Source organism: Pteropus medius, unplaced genomic scaffold (assembly GCF_902729225.1).
Source record: "Pteropus medius unplaced genomic scaffold, Ma_sr-lr_union100, whole genome shotgun sequence".
NCBI lineage: Eukaryota > Metazoa > Chordata > Mammalia > Chiroptera > Pteropodidae > Pteropus > Pteropus medius.
Window position 1 is genome coordinate 13,109,903 of NW_024346062.1, and position 23,635 is coordinate 13,133,537.

General features: G+C 34.4%; 1 protein-coding gene across 23 annotated transcripts in view; it reads right to left on the reverse strand.

Moving 5' to 3' along the window:
* MCTP1 (multiple C2 and transmembrane domain containing 1) overlaps positions 1-23,635 on the reverse strand; it is a 447,851-nt gene that overhangs the window by 176,766 nt on the left and 247,450 nt on the right. For 13 of the 23 annotated variants that reach the window (XM_039875100.1, XM_039875102.1, XM_039875103.1 and 10 more), the window contains 4 exons: positions 20,087-20,164; positions 15,263-15,433; positions 12,196-12,326; positions 44-230 (listed from right to left, as the gene is read on the reverse strand). In XM_039875100.1, the coding sequence (XP_039731034.1) occupies positions 44-230; positions 12,196-12,326; positions 15,263-15,433; positions 20,087-20,164 (567 nt within the window). The remainder of the gene's footprint in view (positions 1-43; positions 231-12,195; positions 12,327-15,262; positions 15,434-20,086; positions 20,165-23,635) is intronic. The other 10 variants (XM_039875110.1, XM_039875111.1, XM_039875107.1 and 7 more) reach the window with 1 other exon arrangement.

The following is a 23,635-nucleotide window of genomic DNA, read 5'->3' on the forward strand; positions in this document are numbered from 1 at the left end:
TCTAGTCACACATGACCCTGAGGGGGGAGGGTTACATACGTACATATCTCTTTAATATTTCCTCCCGTTCTTTCTGGTCCTCCAGGGAGTTGACGGAGAGGTCAGAGATACTGACTGTGGCCGAAGCTGTCAGGGTGACCAGAAGCACCAGGTGTCCCTCACCCTCTTCCAGCTGCAATTCCAACTTGTGTGTCTGTTCCCTACTGAGGGCTGACAGGTCAACCTGGCACCTAGAAACAAATGTTTTGAATTAGCAAGTGGCTTTTCTTTTTTCTTTCTTCCTTTTTTTTTTTTTTTTTTTTTTTTTTTGCCACATCAAACAGTAGAAGTACAGGCTGCTCAGAGCTATGAAAACTATGAAAAGTAAATCAACAGAAATATTATTTGGACCATTGGAAAAATATATCTGTCATTTCAGCTGATTTTCTTCCCAAAATTCAGACCCTGATTATTTTGGTGTCTAATTGCTTATTTCCTGTAAAATACAAAAAAAAAAAAATATGCTTATCTGATTCAATTACTAACCCATTGTTACCCATAAATCGGCAGGGACTTCCAATTCCCCTAAGTCAGTGGTGTGCTTATAGAGACTACCGTGAGCTGTCTAAAGAGGCAAACTACTGAGAGTCTAAATTTTTGTGTCACTTTTAAACCAATGGGTGTTTTTTCCTCATTCATAAATGTTATTAAGCAGTGAATAGAATATGTACTCTGGTGATGCCATAACTTTTCATTTTTAAAACCATGCCTATTTATTCACAGAACATCCATAAATTTAAATAAAAAACAAATCCTTGAAAACATTATAGCTCAATTGTTACATACCAGACTTGTCCTGAGAGGTGGCAGCCCATGCTTGACATGCCACTCTTCAGAGCTAAACACCTGGCAAACTTTTTTCATAAAAAATGTCAATTGATTTAGAAGAAAAAGATACTATGATAACCACAAGGCCAATAAACTGAAAGTAAGGGGGCAGGTATGAATAAAAGACATTTAAAACAGGAAACAGGCAAATGACAAGAATAAATGTGGTAACATACCGTAAACAGGGTGGTCAGCTATCAGGAGCAGATTAAATTTTTGTTCCTTCTTCACCCTACTTATTGTTTATTATTTTGCTTTTAAATTAAACTCCTATGAAAAGGGCCTGAAAACTAATAGTTGGGCTCAAACATCTCTGTAGTGCGAGTGATTTTAAGAATTGAACCAAAGTCTGACATTTACCTTTTCTTTTCACCTTTCAAAAGTGACATGAGAGATGGCTGGGACTAGAAACAGTTGGGAGGAAGAGGAATATAGATGCAAGAAATTAAAAAGAAACGCCCTGGTCAATGACAGAAAAATGTGTGTGTGCTAAATGCTAACTCTTGAGTAGAAAATGACAGTTTGTGCCCAGTCTGGAAAACATCTTCTTAAAGTTAGAATGTATATCAAATAGCCTCATTGTTTCTGTGAACACAACATCTATTTCAAAGTACTCTCATGCTGCCTCCTTAAACTCTAAAAGATAAAAAACTGTATCGAATGCCTTATCTAATATTCTAATTTTAATTGGAATTAAGTTCTTGTCAACAAACTGAGGGTAAAAAAATGCAGCGATGAAAAACAACCAATCAAACGCATTCTCTAGTAAAAAGGAAAAACATCAATATGATTTTCTACAGCTCTTTCCAGCAACTGACGCGGTGTCTACCCTGTAGTTTGTTGACTGTGAATGAATCTTTGGATTACATTGAGAGTACGATACTAGAGAATTGAATAGAGATTACTATTCAGATAGTACTTTTGGTTGGATAAACTTGGGACCAAGAGGATCTTTCACTTACTTCTATCATATGCATTTCCTAGTCCTGTCTGTCCTTGCCTTGTTCTTTTGCATGACACTGCATCACTCTTAAAACACCAAAACACATCGACGCTTTCTGGAGGATTTCCTTTTATGCTTATTACCATTTCACACTGATCATATAGATGCTGGGCTACTCCACATGCATATTAGAGTCATTGCATTTAATGCTTTAGAGTTGAGGAAGGTGTTTGAAAGATGATCTGGTCCAGGCATTGCAAATTGGCAACTTTCAGATCAAATCTGGCCCATCGATTTGTTGATTTTCCTTGTAGTGTTAAAAAAAAAAAGTTTTGAATTTAAATAATTTTAAAGACAGTGCAAATATCTTCTGACTTAGTTACTGCCCCCAATACAGTCTATTACTTACTGGCCTATTTCACTTAATTCTCTACCTGGTTCCAATAGGCATAAGGATTTCTGTGCTAGATGCCTGCCCTCAAGGCATCTCAGAATATTGACAGAGAAAGATAACCGCAGGTTATTTCAATGAGAATAGGCAAAAATTAGCCAAGCAAAGTTAGGTAGATACATCATCTCAGGCAGAGGGGTTGCCTTGTCCAAACACAAAGAAACAGTTGAGCCCTAGCATGGATGGTAAAAGTATTACAAGCTGTCTGGAATAACGTAAGCAGTAACTGTGAGTCAGCAAGTGACACAGAAGCTGATGGTAGGTTGTGGAGGGCACTGTTGCCTTGTTAAAGATATTTCACAGGTGGTGAGGAGCCAGGGGACAGGCACCGTCAGGTTTGTGTTTTAGGCATATGTATAAAGGGGTTGAATTTTATCAATGGTTTTTGCCTTAGCCCAGTTTCCCTAGGAAACAGAGCTTGAGGCAATGATTAAGTGCTGATGCTTTACTGAGAGGTATAATCCCAGGCACTGAGAATGAGAGAGAAAGAATTTGAGGCAGAGAACACTAGGAAACAATGCTAGGTGATAGGTTACTGTGCTGGCCACTGTTTCCTGTGTTTCAGTGACACAGCTGATTGCTCAGCAGGTGTACCTGGAATATGGTTGGTCCTCTGAAAGTATTAAAGTACTTATGAACAAGGAGGTAGAGGTTCAGAGAGGCCGAAATTTACCCATGGGGACAGTGACAGAGCAAAACTAGCGTGTAATGTGCTTGTTCCACCACTTCTATATTATCTCCCTAGAAAATGGGTTTGATTTCTTTCCAACACTCATTTCACTCACTCATTCATTCATTCATTCATTAAGTATTAATTAAGTACCTTATGTGTCAGGTCTCTGTTAGATTTAGGGAATTCAGTCCTTTCTAAGCTTTTGTTTTTCATATTCTTATTTTCAGAACTACCACAGACTCAGTGTGTTATAATTTTATTATTGCATATGCCTTACTAGTTTAATATTGGAAAATTAAAAACTTACTACTTATACTGAACCCAACTCATTAATCAATCAACCAATAGAAGAATCAAAACAAACTTAAAACTGAAGATTCCAGAGCTACTATAATCTGTAATCACAAAAGGGGAAATTGAGGCTCAAAGAAATTAAGTGATGCCAAGAACTCAAACCACATTTCCTGACTTCTATATCAAAGCTTGAAGTTCTTCACACTTTTAAAAAACTATATGTATTTACTTAGCCACATGAAAGAAATATGTCACATTTATTTGGTGACATTTCCCCCTAAGAGTTCAAGGAGAAAAACTTCAGAGTTTCTATCACTTTTTTTTCTCCCCTGCCTTTCTATCTGCCATGCCTGAAACCATGACCAATAATATTCCTACCAGGTAAAACGATCTCATGATTAGCACCCTAGATGTATGTATATGCGAGTCTACTGGGGTGCAGAAGCAAATGTTAGGACTATTTGGATTTTTTAAAAAAATAAATATAGGACAGAATTACAGTGTTACAAATATTTTATATATTCATTAGCACGGGTGGTCCATATATCAGACATGTCACATGTGGCCTGCAAGTATTCTGAAGGGAGAGTAGGAGCTGCCTGACATGAAGGGTTTGACAGCGGCCCTCTTACTTGCTGACTTGCTTTCCCTGAATTGCAATTCATATATGTCCCATTAAGTGGATTTCCGGATTATCTAATCTAGTTTTAACTGAACTAATGCTCACAAAATGGACAATTGGCTTTAAAAGATCCAAGTAAAGAATTGTGGATTAAAGATAATGCTAACTGAACAAGAACAAGTGAACAGAATGATAAACAGGAATACGTAGAGCAGATACATCTACTCTTAGTTGAGCTCTGTGTCAGCCACATTTTGATTTATACACCAATGGTGCTACAATCAGACCTAGTAAGAATTCAGCCAAAACAATTCAAAATTATTAAGAAAAAATATTTGCAACAGAAATTTACATCTATTCTCTTTCACAATGAAGTTCTAAGTGTATGTTGTGTCTTGAAGTATTAGCTAATGATATTATGAAGCCACCATGTTAGTAAGACATTTAAAAATGAAACCTTCAGAATAGAAATTTATAGAATTTCTTCAGTGGGAGTAATTTTTAAAAACATACTTTACATAATTTTGACCAAATTTAACAACTATGAAGCTTTTTGAGATTTCTTAATATATGGAAACTAGTTTGCATTAGTAAAACTAATGATACATAATATATTATAAAATCTTATATTATAAATCAATATAATACCTAATTCCTTGGAATCTTTGCATTATAAAGAATTCAATATGTAACCGCTAAACTGCTTTCAAATTTCATGATTATACAGCTTTTTAACATCATCTCTGATACTACAAAATGCTAATGTTGTTATTACCTTCCTGTTGTCAGAAGTTGTCACTGTTCAATTGTCTTTCGGGAATTGCTTTATTAGGACATACTTCTGTAAACCTGTGATATTTCCATTCATTGACTCAAAAATAAACTAATATACACATGGTAGTACATGGAAACTGTCTTTGGAAACTTTGCTCATTGTGTAAGAAATACTGCAGTTAAGCATAAACTTTCTGAGAGAATCTTCAGAAGAAAAAATAGTAACACATGAAAGAAAATGAAATAAAATCTTAATATATTTGGCTTAAGTTGAATTTTTGAAAAACCAAGAGAAGAATCAATGATATATTTCATTCTTAAAAATTGTCTATCTTCTCAATAAAATATTTCACTCAATCCTTAGTAAAAAAAAAAAAAGTAAAATATAATGATTTCATAAAAAAATACTCTCCTCAGTATAGAATTTTCTGACGAACTATCTTTGTGCTTTCAAATTAATAATGCAGCAGGATTGCTCCTGCCCTTATTTATAGAGGAAGTAAAAGAATCATTGTAGTATTTGTGTCACAAATAAGAAACTCTGCACATTGGAATCTTTAGAAAGTCAAATACTCAAATGCATTAACCTTCAACCTTCAGAAAACATTAGTTTGGTTAATATCCAATATCGAAGGCTGTTTTCCTCATTCACCACAGTACATCTGAACACACCTCTATGTGTACCTACACATTCCATTCTCCATTCTTCGCATTCTCTTTCTCTCAGCATTAAGTTCAGAGGTATAGATTTATTTTTATGGCTGTAGAATTTGAAAGCTTTTGTTCTTCACCCACAACTTGCCCATTTGGGTTAAGTTTTTCTTATCATATGTCATTAATAAAAATGTTGTTGACATAGAGCTCTCTACTCAAGCTTACATCTATAGCACTTTGTTGTCAAGGGCAGCGTTGGCCCTGATAACAATGGAACAAATAAAGTCAGTAGCAACTCCCCAGCCTAAAATATATGTACCCCAAATCAATGCCACTTTACAAATAAACAAGCATTTTGCACACTAATAAATAATGCTATAAATCTTGCTATATTGGATTGCAAATAACTCCAACTGAATAAAATTGCTTGACACAGGATTTACTTATTCTGCACGTTCATAAAAACAACTTGTTCTCTGACAGCACTCATTCTTGGCAATTTACCGCAGCTGTCAGCAGCCAATTTGTTCAGATTACTGCTCTGCATAAAAGTGTAACAATCATGAGGATTTATTAGCTGATTATCGTAAAGGTGGCAGTCCGTCTTGCCTGCCAAAATGCAGGTGATCAGAAAGTTAAATAATTACATGCAGATTAACATTATTTCACCTGTACTTGAAATCTGTAGTTCAATGACAGGTAAAATTTGTTCAAACTTGCAGTGTGGTGCACACCACCTAAGTTGGTTTATTGACTACTCAGCATTTTATTGAGCACTTAATGGCTTTGGAACAGAACACACTGAATATCAGACTGAGATGCAAGGAGCATGGACTTGAGTCAGGAGTCCTGGATATGAGCCCCAGATCAATCACCCCAGTTTCATACTAGCTGAGCAACCTCTAAACCTCCTGCCTCACTTTTTGCATCTGTAAAATTGGTAGATGAACCTCCTTTGTTATCTCCTAATGTTGAACTAATGGATACAATAGTGTCCTTTAAGTTACAAAGCATTATTATTATAGTTTCTTTCTATATGTAGTAAATTTATTTTTGTGTAAAATTTAGGAACCAGATGGCATTAACTTCCTAGATGTCATAATGATGAAAAAGTTATAAGTATCTTGATAAATGCATTGGCTATTTTTTCAAATACAACAATTTTTTTAAGTATAAAGATTACTCAGACACATTTACTCTCTAACTCATTAATCCTCCCCCTTTGAATTATACACAAATATTTTTCCTCAATTACACTGAAACTTTGTAACTTGCACTAAGGCATGGTGTTTTAATCACCTTTGCATCAATGCCTGGTGTCAAATTCTGTATTTATTTGAAGAAAGAACCATAATTTCCAGTATTAAATTAAGCTTCAGGTACTTAAATTAAACAACAGCAAATATTTATTGAGCACTTATTATGTACCAAACACTTTTCTAGGCACCGAGGATGCCACAGAGAACAAACACTCAAAATTCCTCATGGAACAAAACCCACATGGAGCTTACAATCTAGTGATGAGAAATAAATGATAATGTAAGTAAGTAAAATGCACCATATGTCAAACGGTGATTATTTCAATGGAGAAAAAGCAAGAGAAAGGGAAAGAAATATCAAGGAAAGGGGGTTTCAGTTATAAATAGGGTTGGTACGAATACCTCCCTGATGTAACAGTTGTGCACAGATCTAAAGAAAGTAAAGAAGCAAAGCAGGTAGACACCTGAAGAAGGACTGTTACAGACTGAGAAATAGCAGAGGCTGGAAGAGTGTGGAGAGAGGGAGGAACAGAATAGCAGAAGTTCAAGGCAAAGAGGTCCCAGGGGCAGATTGTAAACCACTGTAAGGACTTGGATTTTACTCAGATTATATGGGAAGCAATTGAAGAGTTTTAAGCAGAGGAGTCAAATTACTTTATTAAAGTTATGTGGAATGAAGAATAGGAGGCCTTTGCTATTGTCTACGTGAAAGCTGATGCCAGCTTCAACCAGCATCATAATGATGGAGAGATGAGAGGATTGAATTCTGAATATATTTTGAAGGAAAAGTTAGCAGTTTGCTGATGGATTTGATGAGAGTGAGAGAAAGAAAGGAATCAAAAATGACTCTAAGATTTTTGATGTTAGCAACAAACAAGGGAGAATCCTGAAGGAAGAGCAGATTTGGGGGGCTGGGGTGAAGGTTTGGCTTTGGACCTGCTAAACTGGAGAAGCCTATTAAACACTGAAGTGGAGATATCAAGTAGGCAGTTAAATGTGAGAATCTACAGTTCAGAGAAGAGTTACGGAGTGGAGCTGTATGTTTGTCATTGTCGATCTTAGATGGTATGAAAAGCACGACAGTGAGTAAAGTCACAATGGGAGCAAATATAGACAGAGGAGATGCAGAAGGATTAAGTTCTAAGGCTCCCCAGAACTAAAACAGAAGGAAGAGGAGGAAAAATCTGCAGAGGAGACCAAGAAATTGTGTTCAGTGAGGCAAGAGGAAAACAGAGTCTGGTGTCCCGGAAACAGAGTGAAAAACATGTTTTAAGGTAAGGAAGCCCAATCACTGGATTGCTAAGTCCAGCACTGCTGCTGGGTCAGTTAAGATGAAGGTTGAATACTGCCCATTGGATTTCATAAGTTGGTGGTCATAGGAGACCCTGACGAGAGCAGTTTTGTGGATCATAGTGGGCAAAAGCCTGACTTTTTGGGTTCAAAACGGGAGCGAGTAATGTTCAGTGTTAAAATAGTTTTCACGGTACTGACACTTCAGATTTGTAAGTGGCTCTTTCAGTCATAGCCAATCTTTTCTTTGTTATGAAAAGCCCTGTCATCGAGTAGACATTTACAAAATTTATTTTTAAAAATAATTATATGTGACCAAAACTGGAAAATAAAGTAGACAATAACAAAATTATAACACAATAAACTAGTCTATGTAGATAATCTTATTTTTGCAAGTGTTCTCAAATTTGGGACTGAATTTAGACAGTGTCCTTTAAAAAAATTATTAAGCAATAAAGAGTATTACCCTCCATGGCCAACTTTAAATTTACTCATCGGCCACTAACCAACTCCTAGAATAGTCACTAATTTTCAAGTTAATAAAGATAAATCTTAATTATTCCCACCATAAAAGAAATAATTATGTAATGTGATATAGGTGGTAACTATAGCTATAATGGCAATCATTTTACAATATGTAAACATGTCAAATCAAGATGTTGTACATCTTAAATTTACACATGTTATATGTTGAATATATTTCAATAAAAAATAAATAAAAATTAATACAGATATAAAATGTTGCAATGATAGTCTGCAAAAGAAGACAGAAGACCACAATAATAGTTTTATTCCTGTTACTTAATTCTTAAAACTCAAATTTGATTGGGAGGTAAATCGATTCTCTTCTAAACTATTCTAGGAACTACAAATTCTATTATAATCTGCATTATTTCCACTGTAAGCATACAACCTTCACTCGAACACAAGCAATTTTACTTGCCTACCACTTAGGTATAATAATATGTTGTTTTTCAGTGTCAGAATGTGTTTAAAGCACAATTTAAGAAGCATAACATCACATACCTAGAGTTTCTGGTACTATCTGGACACTAAATAGGTTTGAAGTGATGATTTACCATAGTCATTTCCTTTCTCTGCAACTGATATCTCTGTTAAATTAGCAGAGTGTACGACAAGTTCCCATTGCCCATTTTTGATTATCTCAAAATTCAACAATAGCTCCCTTTACTGTTTACTGTAAAGTGGTTTAAACTGATACTTGGATGCTGTCCTAGGAGTCATCTTATCTACATCTGGTCTCTTGTTTTTTTCTTTTTAATTTTTATTTTTAAATTAAGGTTGACATTCAATGTTATTTTATATTAGTTTCAGGCATACAGCATAGTGATTAGGAGTTTATACAATTTACGAAGTGATCCTCCCGATTAGTCTAGTACCCACCTGGAACTATACATAGTTATTACAATATTATTGACTATATTCCCTATGCTCTACTTTATATCTCGTAACTATTTTGTAACTACTAATTTGTACATCTTAATCTTTCACCTTTTTCACCCAGCCCCCAACGCCCCCTCCCATCTGGCAATCACTAGTTTATTCTCTGTATCTATGAGACTGTTTTCATTTTGTTTATTTTGTTTTTTAGATTCCACGTATAAGTGAAATCATGTGGTATTTGCCTTTTGAGGTCCTCGAAAAATTAAAAATAGAACTACCTTATTACTCAGCAATTCCACTTCTGGGTATTTATCTAAAGAAAACTAAAATACTAATTCAAAAGATATATGCATCCCTATGTTCACTGCAGTACTATTTACAACAGGCAAGATATGGAAACAACCTAAGTGCCCATCAACAGACGACTAGATAAAGAAGTTGTGGTACATGCATACGATGGAATATTACTCAAGCATCAAGAAAGAAATCTTACCATGTGCAACAACATGGATGGACCTAGAGGGTATTATGCTAGGTGAAATAAATCTGTGCTCTTGTTTACTTAAAAATTTTTTGGCTCAAAATATGTTTGGCATATGACCAAATATGGTTTTATTAATACGTTTTTATTATATTTAGAAAAAATATGTAACTGGAAATAAAAGTAAATCATTCCAAATGAATGTGAGTTTAAAGATTTCTATCATTCTTTAACAGTATAGTATTTGGAATCACTGCTCAAGCCAGTTTTAATCTAACCAAGATACTGAGAAGCGGAGCACACAGTTGTGTCCATCAGAGCATGAGTGTGAGGGAGCCCAGGGCTCCTTGATTCCTCTTGCTGGGGTCTCCTGCATAACAGCCACAAGCACAAAGAACTTGTCCAACGATCCAGGCAAAGCCCAAACCAGAAACTGTAGGTGGATGGTAAACACCTCCAACAGTTAGAAAAAAGAAGGGAGGATACACTTCAAGTAGATTACTAGTTTTTATAAAAGGATATAACTCAGGAATGGCCAGATGGAAGAGATGCAGAGGGCAAGGTGCGTGGGAATGGTCGTGGAGCTGCCATGCCATCTCAGGGTGTGCCACTCTCCCAGCACTTCCACATGTTCAGCAACCCGGAAGCTCCAAAAATGAATTTCTTCTTTTTTTCCCCAAACTTCATAAGACTATCTTAGCTCCCTCTGTTACCTAGAGCAATCTCTATGACCTTCAGATCAGCCATTTGTCACTGTTTTCTCAAAATTTGCCAAAATATGGATAAACCCATAGAAACAAGGTAAAGTAAGATAAACAGGCCCACCTCTCTGCCAAGCATTTCTGTAATATAATTAGACATGCCCCTGAAGAATGCATATTATCAAGCAAGCAAAAGGGAAATCCAGTACCAAATGGGCTAAGAAATGTTCCTAATTCCCAAATTTGGAATTCAATTCAAAGAAAGAAAAAAAAAATACATATAAGGATATCTGTCATTATGGGAAAAAATAGAAAAAGGAATAAGAAGGACTTTATGTAATACGGACCCAGAAGTACAGGAAACCAGTACATCTTACCAATTACTTCATTATTTTACCAATAGAAGAAAGTTTGAATATAAAGTAATGAGACTGAGGTAGTGAGTTACACATGGTAGTCATTCTGATTATCTTTTGGTCACTAAATATACCTAATGTTGCTATAAATTATAAAAATGAATTAATTATTCAAGGAACAGCTAGATAGTACCTACTTGAAAGAGCTCGTAGCCTATCGAAGGAGACAAACACAGACATATAGTCATAATAAAATGCATGCAGTGTATTAACAGATGTACACTGCTACTTAAATTGGTGGTGTATCTATCCAAGGAGAATGAGCTGAATTTTTTTTAAAAAACTCCAAAAAGCATGTTATTTCAGGAAAAAATACTCATTGAAGTCTTTTTCTTTTAAAGGGATTGAAATGTAACATACTATTAGATTACAGTGGTGTTTTTGCCATTTCGCTTTATAAGTAAAATATTAAAGGTTAGCAGAAGCTAATCTTTGACCTCTCACGTTATAATCCTATGAAGAAAATCATTATTTAAAACATATATCAGAATAACAAAAAAAACAAAGAGATAAATATATTGGATTGGATTCCCGTTCTTGTTTTTCAAGCATAAAATTCCCTTTATTAGTATGTATGAATTTCTTCATGCTGTATGTTTAAAGACTTGGAATCACATGAACTATGACGAAGAAAGAATTTTCTGAACTAACAAATTCTTTTGTACAGCATGCTTTTTTTCAGTATTGGCAGGTTTCAATGTTTTGCTACAAAGACACGTATATAACTATCAAAAAATATAAAAACAGGCTTTAAAGTAAGAAAACAATTCATATAATCAAGCAGTCATTCAAAATAACTGTCTTTGTGGAGGAATGTCATGTAAGACTCAGAATAGTCCTTTCTTCACTGCGTTATCAGATTAACAGAGCTCTGCCTCACTTAATGCTTCTTTCACTAAAACTTGTGAACTCTACTGATTTATGAACTCCTACGAGATTATAAAAATTCTTTACCTTGTGGGGAATTGTAGGAAACAATGTATTTTACAGCCACGATATGCTTTATGAAAAGTAATGTTATCTCAGATCACTTTACAGACTATGAATATGCTCTTTGTTCCTTTAAGCATCTTATATCAAGTGAGATTCCTCTTTCTCAACTCCCATTTTTATGCACAATGTTTCTGACATCTGGAGAAAATTTCTGGATATCAAATTTGGATAGTCTTTCATCAACTGGTCAAAACTGCCACCTACTGGTCAGTCTTCAAATTTATTTTTCACTTCACCCAAGTATGGCCTTAGCATGGTAAGATCCCTTTCTTCAAAACAGCAAAGATCACTTATAATAACCAGACTTTAAGCAAAAATGTTTTAACAAAATTCCCTCTCTCCAGGTGAACCAAAAATGCCAAATTGTACAAACCTGCCAATAAAATCATCCCTTTTCCCAGCATCTTTGTCCCATGCAGTGATATCAATTATTCCGCCTCTTTCTTCATAGAGATGAAAATCAAATTGTTCCCTCCACTGAGGATTCAAAGTTTTGGGCATAATCTGGAAAACCAAAAAGTCATTATTGTCTCATAAAAAACAATCTTAAAAAAAATGTTAACTTTAGATATTAAATCAAACTTTAGGTACTGTCTTGGAAAGCATGTAGTGAGATTTGAACAAATGCTTCCAGAAATGATGAAAATGAACCATTAGATCTCTAGTACCTTTACTGCACTTTATCTTAAAGAACACTAAAGGATGTGTCCTGAAAACCAAAGTCACTCCCTTATCATCCTGAATAACAACTGAAAGATATGAATCATATACAAAAAGCAAATCATCTACAAGTGAAATAGCTCACTCAGTTACTAGCATTTATTTTACATAACCAGTTAATAATTCATAGTCTTTCATCTCATAATAAAGAAGGATGAGGATTCCCAGAGTTTCATTTTTTTACTTACTTCCTCACACATGGGAATTCCAAACTAATTACATGGAAATAAAACAAAGTTCTGTGGGAATAGGAGAAAAAAACAAGTAACTTCGGCGTGGTCAAGTAAATTTTCACCTTAGAATTATAGCATTGATGTATCATCCCCATTTTATATATGGAGAAACCAAGACCTAGAGTTTAAGTGACACACCCAAGGCCATTACGTTTTAGTATTTAGACTCTAACTCAAGTCTTTCATTAGAGCTTCAATTCTCTTTCCCCAAAACAATATGTCAAAAATGTTTGTGAATTAATGTGAATGTGTGTATGTATGTAATCTCAAAATTACATATACAAGAAATATATCTTAACGGAAGGAAATTCTATAACTTCAAGTTTTCAGATATGACACGATAGAATCAATGAATAAAACTATCCATATGCTTTAAAATTTTGTGCTTTAAAATTTTGTTCACCATTGGGTTAAACAACATTCATATTTGTTTCTCTATTCTTTCTTTTCAACAGGAGGGCATGCAGTGGCCTTTTCTCTGTTTAATAGATGAAAGACAGATCTTCGGATGTAAAGACTTTGAAAGCAATGAAGTATGTTATGTGCAAAGGTAATGCAAATGAATCACAATTTTTAAAGTTCATAATCTGAAATTAATCAGCAATAGATCATGGAGAGAAAGAGCAAAGAGAGACACGTGTCCATAGTTGGGTTTCATATTTCATACCTAAAGAGCAGAACTATAAAAATAAGTAATGTTTTAAGGCTACCAGAACATGGAAATGATGTTAATTGATAAAGGACAAGAAAGAAGTGGTCATAGGTATCTATTTTTGGAATTGGCAGTTGGTCTAAAATGTTATTAAGCCCATGCAGAAAAAAAGATAGCACTGGATGGATGCTATGATAATTCAAATGTCTCATAATTAGGCTCGGATGAACTCCTACAATATTTTGGAGAGTGGTCTGTCTTACTTATTTGGTTATAAAGAGTCTAATTTTTCAGTTTTCTTTTTTTAGGATTGTCTTTCCTGCATGATTTCCTTCAGTTCAGAAATGATGCTTTCCCCTTCCATGTGGGCACTCAATAAGTTAACCAACCAGCCTGCTAACAGTTCTAAGTACCTGCTAATGAATCAACTCTGTGATATTTTTGGGTATTGATGAAAACTTTCTGGGCCAGAAGGAGCCTAGGCAGGCTGTTTATCAAAAATTCATGAAAATAATGATGTCAAGGCCAAGACATTCCGATCAGAGTAGAATGTGGTTTTTAATACGAGGTGGATATGATCAGCTTTCCCAAGCTGTCTATGAATACCAGCTGTATAAGGTGACCATTATAGAGGCTGAATTGGGATACAAAACAGATAATACATGTGCCCCAAATATAACTGACTACTATAACATTTGCTAATTATCATTATTTCTACCAATAATATGATAATGATTATTTAATGTTATTACTACTAATATAATTGTTATTGCACAATATACTTATTACTACTGCTGCTGCTGTTCTTCCTTCTGCTACTATCATTATCGAGTATTTATTATGGGCAAGGCAGTATTCCAAGCCCTTTGCATGCATAACATATTCATTCAATCTTCTCAATAATTTTATTAGGTAGGCATTAATTTAATTCTCATTTTTACAGATGGGAAAATTGGGGCGTGGAGAGGTGAAGTAACTTGCCCCATGGCACACTGCTAGTAGTGGCAACAGAAATTTGGCCCTTTGTTTTCTAAATAAGTATTAAAGCAACTTGCAATTTCTACTGGTGCAAGTCAGTTTGAAGAAAATGGTTTAGAGTAGTGTATACAGATTTTTATGGCATGTAAAATAATGCTATTTGTAGTACTGATACTAGTATTAGTTGTACTAATAATAGTAACCAACACTCTATGAGCGTTTTTATGTGCCAGGAATCAGTTTAGGTTTGTTCTAAACTTTTTTTTTTTTTTGAAAGATAGGTACTACTATTATTCCTATGTTATAGATGAAGAAATTGAGACATAGAGAAGTTAAGCAGTATTCCTACCTTGGAATACTGCCTTGCCCATAATAAAGGTCATATAGCACATAAAGTAAGAGACGCAATATCAATTGTTGGTCTTGTTTGCTGTCATAATGTTCAAAAGAAGTTCTGTTGAAGATACTCAGGGACATGGACTATAGACTAGTGGTTACTAGAGGGTAGAAGGTGGGGGAGGAGGGAGGGAGGTAGACAGGGTAAAGGTGGTGACATATGGGGGGTAGGGGAAGGGTGACGTGGGTAAAGGGGATCAAATATAGGTAGCTGAAGGAAACTGGATGTTGGGTGGTAAACACACAATAGAATATACAAATGTCAAATTATAACGTACACCTGAAAATTATATAATTGTATTAACCAATGTTACCCCAATAAACATTGTTTAAAAAGTTAAAAGAAAGAAGTTCTGTTGAGCATTTTAAAAAGTATCTAGCATTTCTTTCTTCCAAATCATGTCTATTAACCAACAGATGTCTTCCAAATACTGACAGGAACACAAAAGAAGTATGGTCACCTTGCTCTTGTACTTCTGATGCCCAAGCCGGAACTTCACATAGGGGTCACTCAACCCATTTGAATCCATTGCCTTGAGGTCTCGCCCTTCAATCAGTGTAATACTGACTATTCCGCGCCAAAGATGTGATTTTCTGTGTACGTCTGACAGACGTAAACTTTGGGTCTGAAACTTTGGGCAAAGGAAAAGAGAGTTAGCTTAATGTTTTAAACCAGAAGACTTCATTTGGCATAGCCCTTTCTTCGCTGTTATAATGTTTCAAAAGTAAAAAATAGGCAGTTACAATTTTAAAATAAAAATAACATGGATTATCATTTATTAATCATAAAGTTATTAATAGGTATGAAATTATCATCTTATGATAAATTTAAGGTTGTTGTGTAAAAGAGAGGAGTGCTCAAAATAAAGTCTAATTTTTCAACTCTTAAAATTACAAGATGTAGATTCCTCAAGAATATAAGAGAACATTTGCATATGCCTGGGTCAAAATTAGAATAAATATTATAAGTATCAAAGCCCTCATCCACACTGTGCTATTTAATTTTTAATTACTTATAGATTTTTGAAAAAAAATTTCATGTTACAAATGAATATTACAGGTGGTTTCTAGTTGCAAGATGAGTTGCAAGTTCTATTCGGGCAATTCAAAAATATCTTTATTGCTGTATTATTAAAAAATAACTGAGTTTCAGCTCACTAAAGAACTATTTAGATACCACAGAACAGAAAACAAAATCAATATGTCCATCTGAAATGTCTTGCTTATGTTTGAAACTTGCATCACAAATTTTATAAATTACACATGTGATTTATTATGACAGGTATGTTTCTGGATTCTTCGTTCTAGTATTTAAACATTTTCTTTAATAATTTTTATTATGGTCAATTCTAAGTCACAATATTCAAGTCAGTGAATCAAATCAGAAATTTTAAAAATTAGCAAGTCTACTAAAAATGGCCATGTAATCTTTTTGAACTAAATAGCACATAAAACAAGCCAGAGAAAGTAGCTAAAATGTTAAACACCTTACAATCTGGATTCAGAACCAGGCAGTACTATAAAAATTGCTGTTTCAGATTGTCGAGCACATTTTCTTCACTTACAGTCATTTCATGAAAAAATTCAACATTTCTCTCAACATCAATTTACTCCATTTCTAAATTATGGATTAGCTCTATTTTTGGTCTCATTCCATATATATTAACGTTATAAAGTTATAGCTTATTTGCTATAACTCCCCTTCCCACTTTGATTTCCTACCTGTTTTCCATACCGTAGTAATGTCCTAACCATTTTTATCTGTCATCATCAAAATTCATGCATTTCAGGGTGCATTTATTAGGAAAATGAAAACCACATTCTTCAAAAGATAATACTTTTAATATTTGAAGATTTCAATGAATATCTCTCTTCATTACATCACGTATTTCCCTGCCTTGGTGATCAGTGATCAGCAAATTTTGAATAATATTGCTTGGTGTTTCTGCCTTTTTAATATTAATGCAGGACTTAAGTGTACACACTCCTCACCTCTCTGAGGGCCAAGGGCAGGTTCAGCCATGCTCTGAAGTCCAAAAGAGGTTTCATGGAGCACCTATTAGTTTCACAGGACTCCATGGCCCACTTCAACCACAGCCCCGCTGTTCCCATCTGTTTTACACATTGGGTTTCCACATTGGGTTTTCTTTGAACCAAGGATTTCTTAGATTAAAATAATTGTTTAGAATTCATTGTACCAAGTAATCTTTAAAGTTTTTTTTCATTTTTTTCAGTTCTAAGATTTCATACTACTTATAATTACATAATGCAGCAATAGATTGCAGTTCTATCTATCTATCTATCTATCTATCTATCTATCTATCTATCTAATCACTTCTGCTGCTGCTGAGACTGCCTCTAACAGCAGACTCTAGAGAATTATGTTTCAAACTTTGAGTATGAAATTTTTGTTAAGAAATATGAGTGGCAAAGAAAGAAAAAAAGAAAAAATTGGAAGGACAGGTAATAAATAATTAGCAAAGACCAAAGAGTTAATAACTACCCATTTATGCAGAGCTTTAGAACTTAAAAGTATGTATGTGTATATTATATCATTTGGTTTCCACTAAACCCCTATGAATTAGAAAGGCAAGGACTGCAATTTCCATTTTACTGATGAGGAATTTGAGGCTCAGAGTAGTTGGGCTAATAAATGGCAGGTGTGTAACTAGAACCCAGAATTTCTACCCTTTATTCCTGGCTTCTCCCAATATTGTTCTTTAGGGCAGGGACTCTCCCTTAGGTTTAAAAGTAATCATTTACGTATAATGTTGCTAAAGGGTACTCTCCAGTTAAGTGAGCTGATTATATCTGAAATGACATTCTAGGCTAGATTTTCCTCCACGGTTAATACATGAAATCACTACCTACTTTTCTGTTACATAAGCACATGTATTCATACTTACAATATTTCAGCTTGCTAATGGATATATTTAATGACATTTTCTATGCACTCTAGAAGCAGAAGTCATATACAGCACTCAGTCAAATAATAGGTGCAAACTAGGTTACACAGTGTCTTCAGTCAGCTGCTGTTAGGTTCTTGAATGGGACCATGTCTGAAACTCTTATTTGCTTGCTCCTCTTCTCATTTTTCACATGAGAACAAGAACTTGACTTACAGGTGGGAAAGACAAAAAATGCTTTCCATAGGATTCTTCATGATTTCACAGAAATAAAATGAACTTAATGGAGGCTTTACCTACTGTCATTAGCTGTTACAAAATGCATTTCTATGACCCAAAAGAACATATCCAAAATGACTTCAGTCTAATGAGGAGGAGGAGAAAGAGTTTCTACATAAAAATAGGGCTAATGAATGTGGGCATTAAAGTTATCTACATGAAAGGTTTAAAGTAAAAAGGGGAGCTTCAAAGAAATACTAGTCAGATATCATTTTTTTAAAACTTTCCTTCCTCAATATTTCTTTTTGTTAAAACAGCACTCTTCTAAAAAAGGAACTCCATTAATTTAGCATTGATTTGATTAACTGTATAGTCATGAAACAGTTAAATATTTAGTCTGAGTGTGAAATATAGGAACTCGAAATAAATTATAAGGTAAAGAGGGGAAGGGATTAACTTAGGCTACCATAGTAGAAAAGATAGGAGTTTAACATAAACATCCACTTGCATCTTTCTAGCATTTTCTAACCATGTGACTTGTGCGTGTATTCCTATATATGGCTTCCCAGACTTTACTCCAGGGCTCCAGGTGTACTAAGAGCACTAATCTGTCTCTGTGTGTTGGAGGGTAGTGGTGGTTAGGGGTGTCTGTGTATTGAGGGGCCTGCATAGAAAAAAAAAAATTCCATAAACAAAGATTTAACCTGCCTAAGATAGTCATTTGTTACTTTTACTTATGTTTTAAATCAAAATTTTGGGGAGCTCATTGAAGAGGTGGTGACACAATAAAAAAAAAAATGAGAATAAATAGCTTTGAAAACCACTAGCTTTAATATCCTCCACGGGACCTTCTGAATCACTTGCTTCTTTGTTTAAAGTTTCCTTCCTCTGTACAGCAAAATTCTCAAAGGTTATCCACAGACCAATGGCATCACTGTCACTTGGGAACTCGTTAGAAATTCAAATTCTTTAGCCCCATATCGGACCAACAAAATCCGAAACTCTGGGGGTAGGGCCCAGCACTCCAGTTTAACCAGCCTTCACTCAAGGTGGTTCTGATGCATGCTCAAGTGTGAGAACCCTTGCTTTAAAAGTTCTAAGGTGAATGCACTTTGGCCCTCTCCTATGTTCTAATATCTATCATCAGCTACTATAATTATAACATTATTCACTTTCTGGCGTGGATACAATATATGCTAATTAAAGTTCTTCATTAGTTCTGCCTCTAAATTTATTGATTAGGGAAGCATATTTGCCTGGATATTTGGAGCATTTAGAGAGAGAAGCAGGGACCCACTGAAAAATTGTGCAAAGTTTGTTTATTATTTCTTTCCTTTGTTAATGTTATTTTTTTCTCATAGAATGTGTCTAAATAATACATAATAATTGAAGTATCGATCAGTCAACCAAAAACTACTTATTGAGCACCTAAAGGGCAAGCAGTGTTAAACAAATCCAAGATTTTCCTCACTAAAATTAACATATTACAGCTGATACTTAGTTAACTAAGGTAATGGGTTCAAATATGTCTTTGTTGAAACAGAATTCTATTTGAGGAGAAAAAAAGATAGAAAGAAGGGAAGAATAATAAAGAAAATCAACCTAGCTTCAGAGCAAAGAACCAAGTCTGCAAAAGGAAAAAGTCATCTTTAAACTTTTCAAGCAGTAGTTCTCAAGTCTTAGTGGACAGTTGGTAGACATCACCCGCCAGACCCTCCTGGGCGTGACCCAGTTGCTGGAGCAGAGCTGTGTGTGTATTTCCAACACATGTCCCATGTGATTCTCATGCACACCAGTTTGAGATCTTCTCTCAAAAGGAATATTCATCCAAGTTCAAATTTAATAAAGAATATCAAGATACCAATAAAAATATAAATTTATGCAAAAAAATTTATATTTAGCGACGTAAATTTCAAAGTCTGAGGCAATTAGTCAATGATATTTATCTTTAGTAAGATTTTAGCATTAGTGAGCTGGCATTTTAGAGAGAATATTAGTTTATATATATTATTCCTTGACAAGGAATTCAAGATTTCAATTCCTTTTCATATGTATAAAAGAAGTTAGGCTAGGGGATGGGTTTTCAGAGCAGTAAGTCAGCCATGAGAGTTTCACAGCTCATGCAAGCTCAGAAAAAATAAACTGAATGGTTGAACTTACTTGTGCATTTTGGAAATAAGCACTCTGAAGCTCTGCTCTGCAGAAGCCCAGGACAGGAAAAGCAGGCCTGCTGCACGTCTGGATGGAAATGAACGATCAGATATGTATGGGAAAATTCCCTCCCACTATCAACACCTCATTTCAACCAGTTTAGCAATATTCTTCAAAACACATTGTTTGAAGAAAATATGTATTTGCTTCTTAAGTCACTGTCAGAAAATGTCTCCCTGAACAATGAAGATAAATGCCAATGCAACGATATAGTTTCCAGCCATTGTTTTCTTTAGGAGCATAATGCTGCAGTGGTCAAGAAAATAAAGGACAGAGATTATATGGTGATGAATCCTGCTTGAGTGGTTTCAGGTTTTTGTTGGTAGATATAGCAGGAAAAAAAAAAGAAACATAGAAAGAGAAATCTTGGAAAGACTCATTTTCCTATTTTCCCAAGCCTTCTGCTTCAAAAATTTTTGGTGACTGTTTCCCATGTCAAAAAAGTGATAAGGCTCTAGAAGAATAAATGTTACATGGACAGAAAATTACTACGATCATGTTAACTGCATCCCACATATGAATATTTTGTAATGATTAAAGAGATATCTCTAAAGTAACAGAGAAATTTTGCTACCATAACACTTGTATTTGTTGCCTTTGCTACTATAAAAAGCAACCCAAAGGTCTTTTCACTAATACAACCAAGAGCAGCAAGGAATAGACTAAGATACAGCTAAACTAGAAACTGGAAAGAAATTATCATGTTGGAGCTAAGAGTTTGTATTAAATGACTTCTAGAGCAGCTAGACAAAATTTCCAAATAACAGTATGATGAGATGTGAGTCATCAGTTTTAATAACAATAGGATTAGATTAGGCCCCTGTGAAAGATAGATTAGATCAAACAGAAAGAAATAAACATCTACTAAACAGCTATTATGTGCTGGAGTTTTCATACTCCAGTGTTTTTCAAAACAACTTTTTTTTTTTAAGGTAAAGAAACTGAGGCACAGAGAAGATAAATACCCTGCTGAAAGCCTAACGCTAGAGATTGGGAAGCTAAAATTTGAATCTGAGGTTGCTGGTACCTAGCTGATAATTTTTCCCACTGTGTCTAATTTTTTAGACAGAGCCTAAGTTCATAATACAAAAAAAAGTTAATTTGTACAGGATTTGTTGAAGCATTTTCATCCTGAGTCTCCCAGCTCAGTTCTGTGACCATACTAGGCACTGGATAAATTTTTTTTAGAAAGAATAAAAAAGCCTTTGCTATATAGATTTCAAGCCATTTTATTCCAAGATTTTCTGAATGTGCTTTCACAGCCCAGAGTAGATGAACTATATTCTTGGGTATTGATTATTGAGAAAGGCTAATCAGGGGCTTAGAGGAATTAAAAGTTGACAAGTGGTAATAACTAGCATATATTTTTCATTAAAGCATTTGAGCATTAACTGTACGCTAGAAGAAATTACAGTCTAATATCTATTAATAAGGTGGTGAATTTATTATATAAATTGAGAATTTGTTATATAATAAATTACAATCTAATATCTATTAATAAGATGGTGAATTTGTTATATAAATTGAGAATTTTGCATATAAATTGAGCACATTTCTATATTACAATTCTACTCAATAAAGCTTATTAATTCCATTTCTTGAAAAATTGGATCACTAATGACAGGAGATGTTCTATTATTCTAGATCTGGATTGAAAAAAAACAGATCAAAAATTTAAAAAATATGTTTAGACTAAACACGTGGCTAGAGGAACACTCAATCATACCAATCTCGTCATATGTGCAAATAATCCCTGGCTTTTGTTATTTGGACTTTATTACCTGTGTACAATCTAATCCTTCCAAATGAGACCTAGGCACTATAAAGCTGTAAAGAAAGACATTGCTTGTTTCTTTACAATAGGTGTGTGTAGAGTCAGCCCTTTCTTCTATTTTTAGAATAGAGGTGCACATGCTTTTATTTAATCAAATGATTCATGAGACACTACAAAGAAGAGATAATGACAGCCTAGAATGACTGTTTTGTGTGGCAAAGCCTGGAGCATGGAGCAATTATTAGCTCAATCCCAGGCACAGGCATGTTCTATCTTTTTCTTTTCCTGCTGAGTTTATTCCAGTGAATTGCACCTGGATGATGAAGTCCAAGTAGATTTGTTCTTCAGCCATCCACCCTCTCAAAGCACGATTGCCTTTACAGAAAACCCTCTCAGTGCTTTGTGCAGCCTAGTCTAAAGTGTATCATCTAATAATAAAGCTTTGATCCCTTTTTTCTTAGAAGATGATTCACTGGCACTATAATCTTTAGAGAAATTTTCCTGGTTTTTAGCCTTAAACTCTTTCCTGTTTCTATTGCCTCTTGATACAACTTACGGTGTGAGAAAGGTGTATCTATATATTCACTTAAGATGTTTTAACTGCCTTCTCTAAAGTTAATTGTGGTCAAAAAAAGTTTTTGAGCTTTCACTATATTTGTTCAGAATATATATTAGTAAAAAAATCATCATATATGTTGTAATCTTGTTGGTCTGCTAAAGTAATTTAAGTTTTTACCAATAATGTGGTAAAGAAACAATGGGTTCTGGGGTTGATTTACAGAGACTTTTTTTTGAGACTTTCAATTAAAAGTTACAAATATATTTTTCTGAGGCTTCTCCTTGGTCTGCAGGGTTTTCCTTCAACCACACTTTTGTTTGATTCTACCATAAGGAGGTGCTCTGACATAACTCCAAATTCCCCTACAGTCTATGTACTACTGTTTGCCTATTTCATATTATGATCTATTTGTCCATTTTTTGTAGGGGTAAATTGGCATAGCCCAGCCTTCTTCATTTAAACAATACTAAAATTTTTCTTTAATTCACCACAATGTTCTCATAAGATGCTTTATTTAATTAACTCTGTCAGAATCTAAATGTCTAGTTAATGGAGATAACTAGGAAGAAACTTAAATGTACTAAATATTTGAAAGAACTATACTAACTTACCATCTTTTAATGGAAAGTTAAAAGGCTTTAGTGAAATTCTGATATGCAATCCCACTGGCTTCAAATAATTTTTATTACTTTCATAAGTAACATGGTAATTGCCATACCTATTGCTTAATGTTTTGTATCCTAAGATATTTTGATGAATTATAAATGTTATGTTTTTAGAAAATTAAAATATCCCTGTATCACTTCAGTCTTTTCTTTCTATTATTTTGTTCTCAAGAAAATTAAGAAAGTAGCACTGACAACCACTAAGTTCTCACCAGGATTCGGTTCTACTCAGTGTAACTTAATTGCTATCTCCTGGACATATGTATTGGTCCTTATAAAAAAAGCAGATAAAATTTTCTTTCAATTCACAACTTGTTTAACTCACAAAGCACATATACACTCTTCATGTAAGGTTTTACCTGAGCTATTTAGGTTTTCTGCTATCTGAAAATGTCTATGGGAAACCTCTCATAAGCATCTCTAAAAGTTCATCAGAATACAAATATTACTTGGGCAAAGAGCAATGAGGTCAGTTACTGGAGTGACCTTTGATGAATATG